Source organism: Poecile atricapillus, chromosome 5 (genome assembly GCF_030490865.1).
Source record: "Poecile atricapillus isolate bPoeAtr1 chromosome 5, bPoeAtr1.hap1, whole genome shotgun sequence".
Taxonomy (NCBI): domain Eukaryota; kingdom Metazoa; phylum Chordata; class Aves; order Passeriformes; family Paridae; genus Poecile; species Poecile atricapillus.
Window position 1 is genome coordinate 14,511,013 of NC_081253.1, and position 13,317 is coordinate 14,524,329.

The 13,317-nt window shown below is 39.5% G+C and overlaps 1 protein-coding gene across 6 annotated transcripts in view; it reads left to right on the plus strand.

Moving 5' to 3' along the window:
* The window catches only part of SMARCAL1 (SWI/SNF related, matrix associated, actin dependent regulator of chromatin, subfamily a like 1), a 35,646-nt gene that overhangs the window by 14,172 nt on the left and 8,157 nt on the right, over window positions 1–13,317 (plus strand). For all 6 annotated transcript variants that reach the window (XM_058840168.1, XM_058840170.1, XM_058840165.1 and 3 more), the window contains exons 9-10: window positions 1,248–1,313; window positions 9,038–9,178. In XM_058840168.1, the coding sequence (XP_058696151.1) occupies window positions 1,248–1,313; window positions 9,038–9,178 (207 nt within the window). The remainder of the gene's footprint in view (window positions 1–1,247; window positions 1,314–9,037; window positions 9,179–13,317) is intronic.

Consider the following 13,317-nt stretch of genomic DNA (forward strand, 5'->3'; position numbering starts at 1 on the left):
GATCACTTGAATAGTTTCTTTTGTAAATTACTTCAAGTTCCAGTTTTTATCTTTTTACAGAGCCACAGTAAATGGCATTTTTCTGGATTTCAGTTACTAAAAATTCAAAACATCTAGTGTTTCAAATCCAGCTTGGATCAATAGAGAGCAAAAGTGTCTATGTAGCTTACTATGAGTATTTGATGTTCTCAGTCTAGTTTTCAGCACACATATACACCTGCTCAAAGATCATGGCAATTGGAACATAATCTTTTTGTTTCTCAGCATCAGATGGAATGTGGCAATAGATGGAGTTCTTTGGAGACCAAGCTACTCTTTAATTTTTATATTTTTTCTCCTACACACTGAGTAAACATTCTGTCAAGGTGGAAATGCAGATTATTAATCTTGTAGGCCCAGAACTTTGCCTTGGAACTTTTAACCAGCACTGAACTGGTGGATGTTCTTTTTGTGTGTTAGTATGTTTACATTTGGACCCTTTGTAGGTTTTTACAGATGAGAGTAGTCCTACTGCTTGCTGAGCTTTCCTGCTTTTTCTTCCAGTCTTCTTCTGGTGGCTGGGAAAATTAATGTAGCTTATTTGTTATTTAGGAGGGAGAAGGCTGTGCCTGAGAGGCTAAGCAGTTGCCTTGTCTTTGCATGCTTGTTTGTGCCCACGTGGAAAGATGAGAATATACCCTTGGAGGGTGCCGATTGCTTTTTGTGCCTTAAGTTCTGCCTTACTATAGCAGTAGAAGTGAAGCCCATTTGAGGGTGATGTCTGAAGTAGGAGACTATTACCCACCTGGTGAGCCCTATCAGCAGAACAGTTGGATCTTAATTAGATTTCTTTTTGCCTTACTATTTGCATTAACCCCTTATTAAGGGAACTGGCACTACATAGGCCTCCTATGTTTGCTGCATTTAAAAGAAACATAGGGGCAAATGAGTATCAGTTATGAAATACTCCTCTTTCTCCTTCCTCTTCAGCCCTCTCTGCTCAATGTTTTTTGGTATTCATTTATGATTCATGCCTGCAAGGTTTGATTTTTGTTCTGTTTGCTTGCAGCTGCAGGTTTGAGTACAGGAAGCCTGCTACTCTGCATCCTGTCTTTTTGTTTAGAATTTGATGTGACTATCCCAATGCCTGAAATATCCTGAATGAAAGGCCTGTAATACAAGATAGCTGAGAATACTGGAAATTTGTTCTGTAACCTGCATTTGGACCATGGATCTACTGACTTTGCTTTCATGCATTTTTGTTTCAGGATGAATCTCATTTCCTGAAGAACACAAAAACTGCACGCTGCCAAGCTGCCATGCCTCTACTTAAGGTGTGTAATGCCGGGTGCCAAAGCTCTGATTGCTAACGTCAGGCTCCTGGGGCAGTGTGCTCCACTTACCAGGTTTAGGAGCCAGCAGCTGAATTCTTTTGGTGTGCAAGGGTAAATCCAGGTAATAATGTAGATCCAAGACTGAAATTTGGCTTTACCACTTGTTTCCATACAAATATTATATGGCAAAACCGAACAAAACAACTTCAAAAGCTCCCTTAATATAATTGTGATACTGCCACTGATGAGTTCTGTGGTGACAGAAAAGGGAAAAGGGAATGTCAGAACTTACTGAATGTATTCAGGGAGAGTAGAAAGAGTATAGTGGGTTCAAAATAGCTTGTTGAATGAAAATAATCATTATCAGTTACTTCTCAGCACACAGATTACTGCTGCATGTCAGAATGGCATTGCCTAGGGCCCTGCCCTGGTTTTAGGGTTCTAGAGTGTTACTGCAGGCTTCCAGTGGATTTGTGTGGCTGGGGCTTAGGAGATTTCCTGCTGGTCACATGTACAGAGTTACTGGGAAATGGTGGAATGTGAGGTTAGTGGGACAAGTGGCCCATAGAAGGGAGACAACAGTCAATTATAAGATACATAAGGAGAAATGTAAATTCTAATGTTTGCCTGTTGTCCTGGGATCAAAGAATCACCCTGATAGCCTCTAACAGATACAGATGAAAGTTATGGGTAGTTTCTAGACACTGCAGGGCCTGCACATTAGAAGAAGGTAAATGCAGTTCCTCTTCAACAGTTAATCAGCAGCATGTATAAAGAGAAGATTTGATCTGTGATGGCTTTATAGCAACCAGCTTTAATATGCAAGATTGTTAATGGTATGCTGAAGATGGCTGTCCTTGAATAACTTGGTTGTTCTCCTTAAAAGCCCGACTCTTGTCTTCTCTTGGCTTTCAAATCACTTCAGGCTTTTAATGTTTGGAAACTTAAGTAGGAGGTCCAATTTTGTGAGCAGTTTGAAATACAGTAATTAGGGTGTATGTCTGAAAATCGTGGAAAATAACAAATTCGCCCTCGTTTTGAGCAAAATGCTCAAAAAGCAGCTTCATCCTTTGCTACTTGAAGCTTTGTAAGGATCAGCTTGTCAAAATTATTTGTAGGCTGCAAGATATGAGAGTGAAAGATGGTAGCTGTTAGGCAGAGGTTAATTGCCTGTATGCACTTGCTGAGAATTTACAGTTTTATGCTGTCACATCACTGGTCTTAAAGAATTGAGAGCTGATGCTTCTGAAACTGAATTTCAGTCTTCTGAAAGCATTAAGAGTTTTATGTTCATATAGTGCATTATCTCACCTGCAATGAGCATGCAGTACCAGATATTTTGTGTTAGATGTTCAGGTAAATTCTGTTTGCCTGGTTGCTGACTAAAATTTCTGGAGTACTTGCTGTAATAGCCATTTTTCTTCTCTCCTTGCTTTCCAACATTTTGCTTTAAAACTCTCCCCTTTGACAGCTGTGTCTTCACCTCGTAGTGAGTGATGCTGTGGTCACTAGAGGCACAACACATCACACCAATGTTCTTGTATTTGAAAGAACTGCCAAAATATGAGGAGCTTTCATGACTTGAATACTGACTTTAGCAACTATACTATGTGATACTTATAGTAAGTATATAGCCAGTGGGGTAGAAATGGGAGTACTTTCATTATTTTACATTATACTTTGATATTACTGAATGAGAGAGAGGTGTGGCTAATATGCTGCTGAGGATAATACTCTTGTTCTTGCCTTCTCTATGTTAAAAGGATTTGAGCAGTAGTAGGGGTCTTAGAAGAGACCAGAAAAAGGTGTAACTGTAGGCAAGTCCTTGAGAGGTAAACTGCTTCTAGTACTTCAGTCCCTACCTTAAGGTCAGAGTGTGCAGCTGTGCCAGTGCTGTAACCAGAGCCCCTGGAGCTAACTCATGCCTTGCTTGTCTACCTTCTAAGCATTGCCACTTCTAATTGTTAGCATAATACTACTTTAAAGCATCTGAAAGTGCCATAGTTGCAGGTATTTCATATGAGGATCTCAATGTCCTAAAGCATAAAAGCTTGAACTGACTGTTAGGGACAGAAAAAAAGAAATCTCTTAAGAAATGTGATCCTTAGTCCTTACATGCTAGAAAGATTTATGAGTCCATAATGACACTGGACAGATCTAAGTTAAAATGTTCTGGAGGCAATAATGTTTGTCATTTCTATCCATACTTAATTAATTCTTTTTATCTTGATAGAATCTGCTCTTTTGACTTCTCCATTTGAATAATAAATAAAATACATAAGTTGTTACAAGCGTTTATACAGAACTGCACAATAATTGCATTATATTAAAACATTGATAATAAAGATTACATGTCTTGGGTATTAGTTTCTAATTTGTCTTGTTAGATAGCCAAACTGAATCCCCACCTCTCAAATCTTTAGCTCAGGGTTACAGCATTTAAAGCCTTATTTTAGTTTTAATATCTGATATTGACCGGTTTTCAAAATGAAATGGTGTTTTCAGCCACTCAGTCATAATTCATCTTTTCCTGCTCTCTTGTATAAATTGCAGAGCAAGTGTGGTATGGAATTGTCAAGCAAAACCATGTATTAAACATGCCTTTTAAGTTTTCCAGTTGGGGATTTTGAGACATTTTTTTAATATTAACAAAAGCTTCAAATTTTGTGTGTGCAGCACCCAGTATCTTTTCTGACATACTTAGCTGCTACCCTCACAGAGATTCAGAACAGTTTTACTTGAGACAGAGGAAGAAATTTTATAATGGCTGGATGTATGCAGTGCCTGTGCTTGCTGCTTCATGGCTTGCCCCAACTTGTCATTAGTTTAGAGTAAATATATAGATATGTTATGCCAAATTTACTGTTAGTGGACAGAACTTTGAGCGGAACTTAAAACTGCATGAACAGTGAGATAGGGTGAAATAGCAGCAGCAAGATGTTTAGGCCATATTTCTTATTGTGAATATGCACACTTGTGGGTGCGCAGACTTGTACATGGGGGAGAATGCTCTGTCTGCCTGTGTGAAAGGAGGTGGTAGAGTTTGCACACAGTCTGTGTGCATCCCTGCACAATTATGGAGAAGGATGGATTGAAAGCTGTAGTAGAAAACAGTCCTTTGATGTGTGGTCATGTGGCAAAAATGTTGCTTTCAAAGTCAGCCAGCTTTCACACCAGCAGGTCTGTGCTGGCAGCTGCCTGGGATTTGTCCCCAGCTGCAGCACCTCTCACAGTACTCAGGGGCTAGAGGTTGCTGTGTTCAAAGTGGTCTTTGTGTCTTGTTTCCATGCACATCAAAGTGAGAGTTATTTCATACTGTTGGGCTGTGGTTGTGTCACTAAAAGGCCTGGTTAGGCCTGGCATGTCCTTCCCCCTAATTCAAAGCTGTGTCAATTGGTAACAGGACCTACTTGTCATCTTGCTGTTCTCTGTAGTCACATGTTTGGGACTGAGTTCTCCTAGGCCTACTGACAATACTGGTTGTTCCCTTTACCTCTGCCCTGCATCTCCTTCCCTCAGAGGCAGAAAGTCTCAATAGTATTACACTTCTTGTAAGTATTTTGTTTTTTCTTTCTAAGATTAGACAGGCTCAGAGACATAAACATAGGAGAGGGATTATACATACTACCAATATCCTTAAACCAGCAGAGCCTCAGGGATGTGGTTGGCGAAGAAACAAACAAAACAGATGTTTTTCACTCATCTGTGGGATCTCTTGGGGACCAGAGTGGAAAGGATTCTATTTATTTTGACCAGCCAAGGTACTGCATGGTCTTTATTGCCTGGAATACTGCATGCAATTGCATGGAATACTGCAAGATATGGAAACTAGGAAAGGTCCCAATGGAAAATGGATGAGTTTTTTGGAAGCATGACAGTAACTAGTGAAGAATTGCATTGGAAACTGAGAAATAAAACGTCCTACCTAACCAAAAATTCCAGTGGCATTAAATGTTCTTATACTCTTTGTGGTCTCTTTGAGCATTGCTCTCCAACACGTGGATAATGTTACTAATTTGATTGTTCCCAATGAGCTGCTGTTCCAGTTAATAGTCTGATGCACATCCTGATGTTTGCAGGGTTAAAGGTCTTTGGTTTTGTTGTGGGAGTCCAAATACACTGTGTGGCTGGAATCAAAACCTTTTATGCTTGTTGCCATAGAGCAGCTTAAAAATAGTGGAGAGAAACCAGGTCCATGCTGAAGGTAGAAGGCGAAAACACAAAAATTTCCATTTCTGTCAGGAAATAAACAGCAGCTGTCTTTAGGTGTTACAAATCTCATGGATTAGATAAATAAACCTTTCCTTATTGTCACCTGCTGAGAGAAGGAATTTCGTCTTGAAACAGAAGAAGCTGTGGGCCCTCAGGGCTCCATCTTCAGATCTGCTCTTACCTTCCAATATTTTTTCCTTCTTGGACTAGGAAGGCAGTTTAATTTGCTTCAGTCATAGCTCATCACTGCTGTTTGACACACATTGTCTGTCTAGATGTCAGTTAACTATAGGGAAAAGTATTTATATTTTTTGGAATAATTACTGTAGGATCGTCTTATGAAATACAGATCTCTTGCCCAAGTTGAGAAACAGACTCCTCAAAGCAGCTGCTACTCTTCCCCTTTATCACATCTTCTATTTCATGAGGTGATTATTTTATTATGGTCCTTTTCAGATTTTTCATTTTGCAGGATAAGCTATTCTTAAGCTAAGCAGTTTAAAATGACACAGTAAGCAAAAACTGGGGACATGAATAAATGTACAGCCAGAACCAGCCACACTTATTTAAAAAAGTATGTCAGTCTGATAGCATATGGCAGAGCTCCTGCTGTGAAATTCACTTAACACAGAGAGAGTCATTGTATGTTAATGAGGCTCTTTGCATGCTCAATTATTTGTCTGTCACATAACCCCTCTGCCTTGACTACTCCCCTTTGAATTGTTGGTTGCTGGGTCTTGACCTTAAAATAAGTGCCATCATTTCATAAATTATTCTTTGACTTTCAAAAGTGACTTTTGTAAATGTTTTCCCAGCTGTGGAATTGCTTCTTGCTGGTGTATTGTGTAATGCTACAAAGCCACATTTGTCTTAGGCTACTTAGTGAGAACTGCAGACCAGCTCTCCACCAGTTCCGTGAACTTCATGCCTAAATGCAACTGAGCAGCTAATGGTAGTTCATCTATGTGGAAATATGTATCAATTGATTACAAGATATAATTTTTCTAGAAAGTCCTTTCTGGCCCCTGCAATCTTATTTTCTATGGTGTTGTTCCATATTATTGTTACAGACCTTTGAAGAAAGAGGCTACGTGCTCACTCTTGGCAGCACAGAAGGTTCAGCAGGAAACAAGAATTAAGCAGTGATCAGCAGAGACTTCTCTGCAGGAGCAAATCTTCATTGGCATCTATTCAAAATGAGTTGCCACTAGAAAAAGAAATGGGAATCAAAGCCATTTCTTTCATCCAGAATTTAAGTCAGCCTTCACCACTTGGAAATTTGTCGTCCTAGTTTTTTTTTTTCCTCTTCTCTTCTTTCTTGAGCTCCATCTGTCACAGGTTTTAAAACTGAAAGGGACCTTTGGAATAATGAGTTAGACCACTTATGTTCTATGCAATTTTCTGGAATTAATTTCTGAAGTTTTTCACCGCTCTTGTAGTGTTAGTGTCTTTTGAGGTTTGGTTGTTGTTGTTTTTATTGGTGTTTTTTTGTTTTTTTTTTTTACTTTTCAGTTTGCTTTAAATGGTTAATTAGAACATGTGTCACAGTCCTTGGTTAGAGCTTGCAGTGGTTGAATATCCTGTGTGTTCAGAAATAAGTTACACACAGCAAAGCAGCAGCTGGACAAGTTTAGAATTCAAATAACCTGTAACTTCATCATCCCCTTTTTTGACACCTATTTAGGGATTGGGGAAGGAGCCTGAATAATTGTTTTGACTACTGGAGAATTAGTGTTCCAAGCTCATCTTGTGCAGCTCCTGGGGAACACTCTCTAAGAAGTGAGAGCCTTGAGAATGGCATAAAGGCTTTTAACACAGTTTGGTTTATGTTGCATTTATTACGTCCCTGGTCTGTTTTGAGTGTGTTCTTGCTTTAGCTTGATCCAGAGCTTTCTTATATGAGATGTCTGTCATCCCATGCCTTCATGTTTCCCTTTTTCTGGCAGTTGCCTTCTGTTGGTCCATGAGGAACAAGTTTAATTTGGAGATTTCTTGCACTGGTGGGATTTGCTTGTCTTGCTTTTCAGCAGATTTCTCAGGGTAGAATCAGTTTCCTCCTCAAAGGTTTCTGCTAGGTGTCAGATATTGTCTAGGTTCTGTTCAGTTGTCCTCTAGTGTTAGGTTAATTTTAAAAAGTGACCTAATTTCTGTTTGATCGCTGTTTCCTTGTGGGATCTGGTATCTCTGGTCTCTGTGACTCCTTCTTCTTTTGGGTAGCATCAGCACCTCTGTCTTGTGCAAACTCTGACCTTCTGACATGCTCAAAGGTTTGACCTCTTATTTAGTTCAGTAACTATTCTGCTTTTTTAAATGTTGATGGGAGTTGTCTGATCCTGGTAGTGATCACATTTCCCTCTGATCTGTTTAATAGGGATTAGTGGAGAAGGCAAGTCCCCCCTTGATCACAACCTATATATAAATAACCGATAGAATCTTGAAATTAATTTCCGGAACTCTTTTTCACCAATTTTGGTTGGTAAGTGGATGAAACAGCTGAATAGATCTGGGTGACTTGTTGATCTCAGTGAAATGATAAAAGAATTTAATTTTCTTTTTCATTTAAATGTGAATGAGCTGTTGGTACAGATGTCACTCAACGATCTCTCTGTTATTTTAATGAACCTGCATTAAACCATGTAGGAAATTGCAAGGCACGTGTAATTTAACTACAGTATGTGAATTTACAGCAGTAGAAATTCATAGCTTTTATCTAATAATAGAATTAGGTAATAGTGGTGGTATGAAGGTAGAAGTGTATCTTGGAGACTTTACATTATAGACATTATTTTTTTCCCCTACTTCTTGGGAGCACCTACTTTAGATCCAGGCTTTCTGTCCTCTTCCTGTCTCCCCTACAACACATTTTACAATCTTCTTACATGATTTGTATTTATTCTCTCATGTTCTAGCATCCAGCCAGCTGTGCCTACACTCACCATTGGCTGTCAGATCTTCTGGCTCTGCTTCATAGAGCTTATTTTTTTCTCCTTGCTTGTATACTTTTAAGAAAAAATGAACCAAGAAGTAAGAAAATAATCCTTCTTCTTTGTATCTCTTCTGCTTTTGTGAGAAAGACAGTCTGCTTGTGGCTTGCTGTGGCAGGTTTATTATGAGAATTTATTTTGGAGGTGGGGATGTACCTGTGAGGGTGTGTCATTTTCCTGTGACAGCTGATGCCAAATGAAAAGTGGAGCCAGGCATAAGATACTAACATATCTAGTGGGTAAATGCTGATTCAGAAAGTACTGTAGTAAAAATGGATGTACCCTTCCCTTAGAGTATGTGGATGGGTATTAAGAAACTTTGTGGCTTATCCTACTCCCTGGAATTTTGAAGCACTGTCCTTGAGCATCTTCAGGCAGCGATAGCTGAAAGAACATGTGAAAGTGAAGCACTCTTCTGTTTAGGGTACTTGACATGGGGGGCTTGGGACTTTCTTTCAGGACTGGGGTGACTTAAGTTCTACACTGTTGTAAGCTGTATGATAATGATGCCCTGCTTGGTTTTCCCAGGCTGCCAAGAGAGTGATCCTGCTTTCGGGAACGCCGGCCATGTCGCGGCCCGCGGAGCTCTACACGCAGATCGCCGCTGTGCAGCCAACCTTCTTCCCACAGTTCCACTCCTTTGGGCTGCGCTACTGTGATGCCAAGAAGGTACTTCTGTGGGAAACTGGCAAACTGGGACTCTGCAAACAGCACTGTATTTTTTTCAATACAGGAAGCTGTATTGAAATGTGGAGGCTTTTTCTTCCTTCTTTCTGCATGATATGACATCTTTTTTTGAGAAAGTTTCTCTGCAGAGTAACATTTTAGAAGTTCTTAAGCTGAGGAGGTCTAGGTGCTGCAGTGGTGGACCTGAGACATGACAGCAGTAGTGTTTCTTGCCTCAGAACACATGGAAATTAAAATGGGGGGGAAAAAAAATCCCCAAACAAATGAAGCCATAACTGGTAAAAGGAGCCTGTTCTTATCAGATCTTGTCCCCTGAGTTTTTTAAATGGGCAGAGTAACTAAGGGGCTTTCAAGCAGCTGCAGATTTGGGCTAAATGATTTTAAAATAATAAAAAACAACAAACAAACAAAACCAAAACCCTAGTTTCTAGTTGTAGTCACTGTTTGATAAAGGACTGTTCCTTGGGAGTTTGGATTTTATAGCTCCAGGTAAGTAAAAAAAATGAAGACTTACGGACTGTATCTTTGTATTCCACCCTCTCCTAATTTAGGAAATGGATGCAGTCCTCAGCATATTTTGAAAATAACTCCTCTGCCAGCTGCTCAGCAGTTGTTTCCACAGAATTACTGAGTCCAACCACTGCAAGAATTTGGCTTTGCACGAAGCCAACATTTGCAGCCATGATAGCAAATGTCTGCCTTGCTGCCAAGTTATGGGCAACTCACCTGTACTTGAATTTGCCATCCCTAGGGCTGTTGTGTGTTTTGGAACACACACTGCTAAGATAAGAGCTTTTGCTGCTGATTCCTATACACAGAGGCTCTAGGATCTTCTGTGCTGGTTGCATAGACACAAAAGAGGGACTCAAATCTCCCTATAGCTCTAATTCAGAGTGTTTAGCAAAGTGCTTGGAAACACCAAATGACCATTTCAGTGTTCAAAAATTCTGAGGAACTGAACGTCATCACTGCATGCCATAAAAATAGTTACAGCTGTCTGTAGGGCCTTTGTGTTTGTTTTCTTTTTTGTTTGGAGTAGCTAACATTACCAAAAAGATTCTTACTGCAGTGTCATATAAAATTCTTGAATCCCCTTTTTCCTAGATCTGAATGCCCACTTGCTTTCATAGCCAATGTAGTGCAGTTCTGTGTATGTCCAAATATGCAAGTCAGATGAGCACTTAATTGGCTTTGGTAGTCACATGCAGATGCCATTGATTAGAATAAGGCCATTAGCATGCAGAATCACAGAGCATCAGTCCTGGGTCTCCATCCATAGGAGGAATCATATGGAGGGAGAGGCCACATCTTCTGCTAAGCTTCATTATCTTCAGAACTGACAGACTGGTTTCTGAGCATTCCTTTCAGAATGGTTCCTAGAGGGAAATGAAGAGACACAGTTTAATCTTCTTGGTTTTCTACAGTGAAAAGGAAATTTGATTTGCAGTACATGAGTCTAAGTAGGTTTGGAGTTTGATAAGCCCTGTTAAGGGTAACGTTCTGCACAAGTAGCTGTCGTTTCAATTATGAGGCACATGGACCTTGGATAAAAGAAATAAAATAGTTTTACAGGATCCAGGTTGTAACTGTGTTCAGTTTAAATGACTTTTCAACCTTCAGTGAAACTCCATATGGAGGTCACAATCTATATCAGCTTCCCTTCAAAACCTCGTCAGGATTTCTAGTATGTTCTTATGTTTGAGCTGCCTCTCCTAGACACTTGAACATGGTTGGTTTTTCTATGCTCACCTGGGACTTACAGTTAATGTCAGTAAATGATAGCTTGAACCTAGGAAGAATTTGGTCGTTTGGAGAAGTGAGGCTGCTGGAAATGAAGAGATGTAGATAGTATTAGAGAAAAAGAAATATTCAGCATATTCACGCTGCTGAATATGGGCTGCCATAGCACTCAGAAATGAAAAAAATTAAAAGGTGATTGTAATTGGTTCCTTCATGACTGTAGAGTATCCCTCACATTTGTTGCTGTAACTCTAACCTGTGACTGTATTAGGAGTTGCATCCTCCCTGAAGAACTGTTGTACTTCTGCTATCAATACTTAAATAAGTTCTGCTTTCTGTCCTGAAATTGGCAGCATTATGAGTGGAGATAGAATTGCACAGAACCAGAGAGGCTTTGCAAGGCTTTTGAAGATGTGTAAGGATAAAAGGTGTTATGTAAAAGTGTTTTGGTATTAATAATAAATCAAATTGCGTTATAAGATTAAAGAAAAATTGGAAAGCCTGATCCATTCAATTTAAAACTAAAATCTGAATAGTTTCTGTTTCAAGATTTTGTGACAGAAAATTGCAAATATCTGGAAGATCTGATTAGAAAAGTTATACAAGTTTATAATTCTTTATTAATTCAACCTCCCAACATCTGTAGTTTTAGAAATGCAGCAAGTGAAATGTCACCTGTTATTTACAAGATATCCCAAGACTGTTTCCCAGAATACATGCTGTGAATTCATTTTTCAAACTGGCTGATGTTGGCAAATATTAAGTAATTTCTATCTGAGCACATGCTCTGAATTTGTTAGAGTTTGGCAGCTTCTGCTAACACTGTAATAAGTTTACTGACTCATGTAAGATGCTGTAACACTTTGGTAAGAAAATGACAGTTGGAAGCATGTATTCTGGAATATTATGGATCAAAGCCAGATGTGTATTTTGGCAAAATAAATGTCTTTCTTTTTTTACATTTTTTTGTATTCTTTTTCTTTTGTCTTTTTTTCTCTCTGTCCCTTTGTCCCTTTCTCTCTTTCCTTTTTTCTTTTCCACAATAGGGTTTACTAAAGTAAATTTTAATAATTCCAAAAATAATTATCTCTATAACTAGCTAGGTGCAGCACAGAGCTAGGATGTTTCCTTGTTTGCAAATCGTTCCAGCACCACAAGCAATATATAACCTAAACGTACTGTGGAGACTCTGCCTGTGTGTGCTTTTTAAACAGGACTGTAGATGGTATCTTGGCTCTGTGTATGCCTTGTTCTTTGCCTTAAAAGGATGCTGCTCTTCTGAAATCAATTTGGCTATGTGGACACAAAGCATATTTATGACTTGTTTGTTAAGGAAGTGGAAGGTGGGAAAACACAGGCTTTTAAGTGGAAAGAGGTAGCCTGAGGAATAGCCAGGCCCCACAGCAGGCTTTGCTGAGCAGCCTAATCATGTTGATCTCTCCAACTCACCTACCAGTGCACTGAGCAGTGTGGGCAGTGGGCTTTGGTAGGCTGGGCACAACACCAGAGGGTCCTTCTTGGTTCTGTCCATCTGCTCTTCTGGGCCCTTGGAGCCTGAGAAATGCATAAAGACTGGCTGTCAGCTTTCGTGCAGAATGCCTAAAGCTAATAAACCCAGGTAGACTTGAACTAGCTTTCCATGGACCTGAGGGATGTGTTATACTCTTGGTTTCAGGAAAGCAGAGCAGTGATACCCATGCTGGTTTTTTGAGGGATTGGCTGAGATCCAGGTGGGCTTATTCACTCTAGCCCTACACCACTGTGCTGTTGTCAGAGCTAAAGTTTTAATGCTACAGGATTCAGAATGGCTATGTGCTTAGGGTTTGAATTGTTTCTTGCTTTAATGAACCAACTGTAGCTAATCAAATGGTGCCATAATTATGTAGGAATACATTAAGTCAGATGAGTTTAATGATGGCCATAAGTACCAGAATCTGAAGTCAGTTAATGGTTCACATCTGTACAATATGGTAATAGGATTGCACATTGTTTTACCTTAACCTGAAGTAGGAACATTCACTTCTGGATATCAGAGAGGTCTTACTTGCCTGTAAGCTCTTTGATTCTTCCTCTTCCTGTCCCACAGCAACTTCTCATCTCTGTTCATCAAAGCTTCACCCCTTAATACAGTCTGTAGCATGACTAACCTTATGGCTAGTATGATTTATTTTTTGTCTCTCACGTTCTAGGAGAGGATGGAGGATGCAGTGAATACTTAGAAGCATCTTTCTCTTTTTCTTCCATTTATGGGTTGTAGCAATTTTCTCTTGGGGAAGACAAAATCGATATAGATTTTTAAGGTTAAATTTATTTTATCAATTAATATAGCCAGTTGAAGTGCTGAGGCTCCTCACATCTCCATTATATGCATTTCAGGAGGG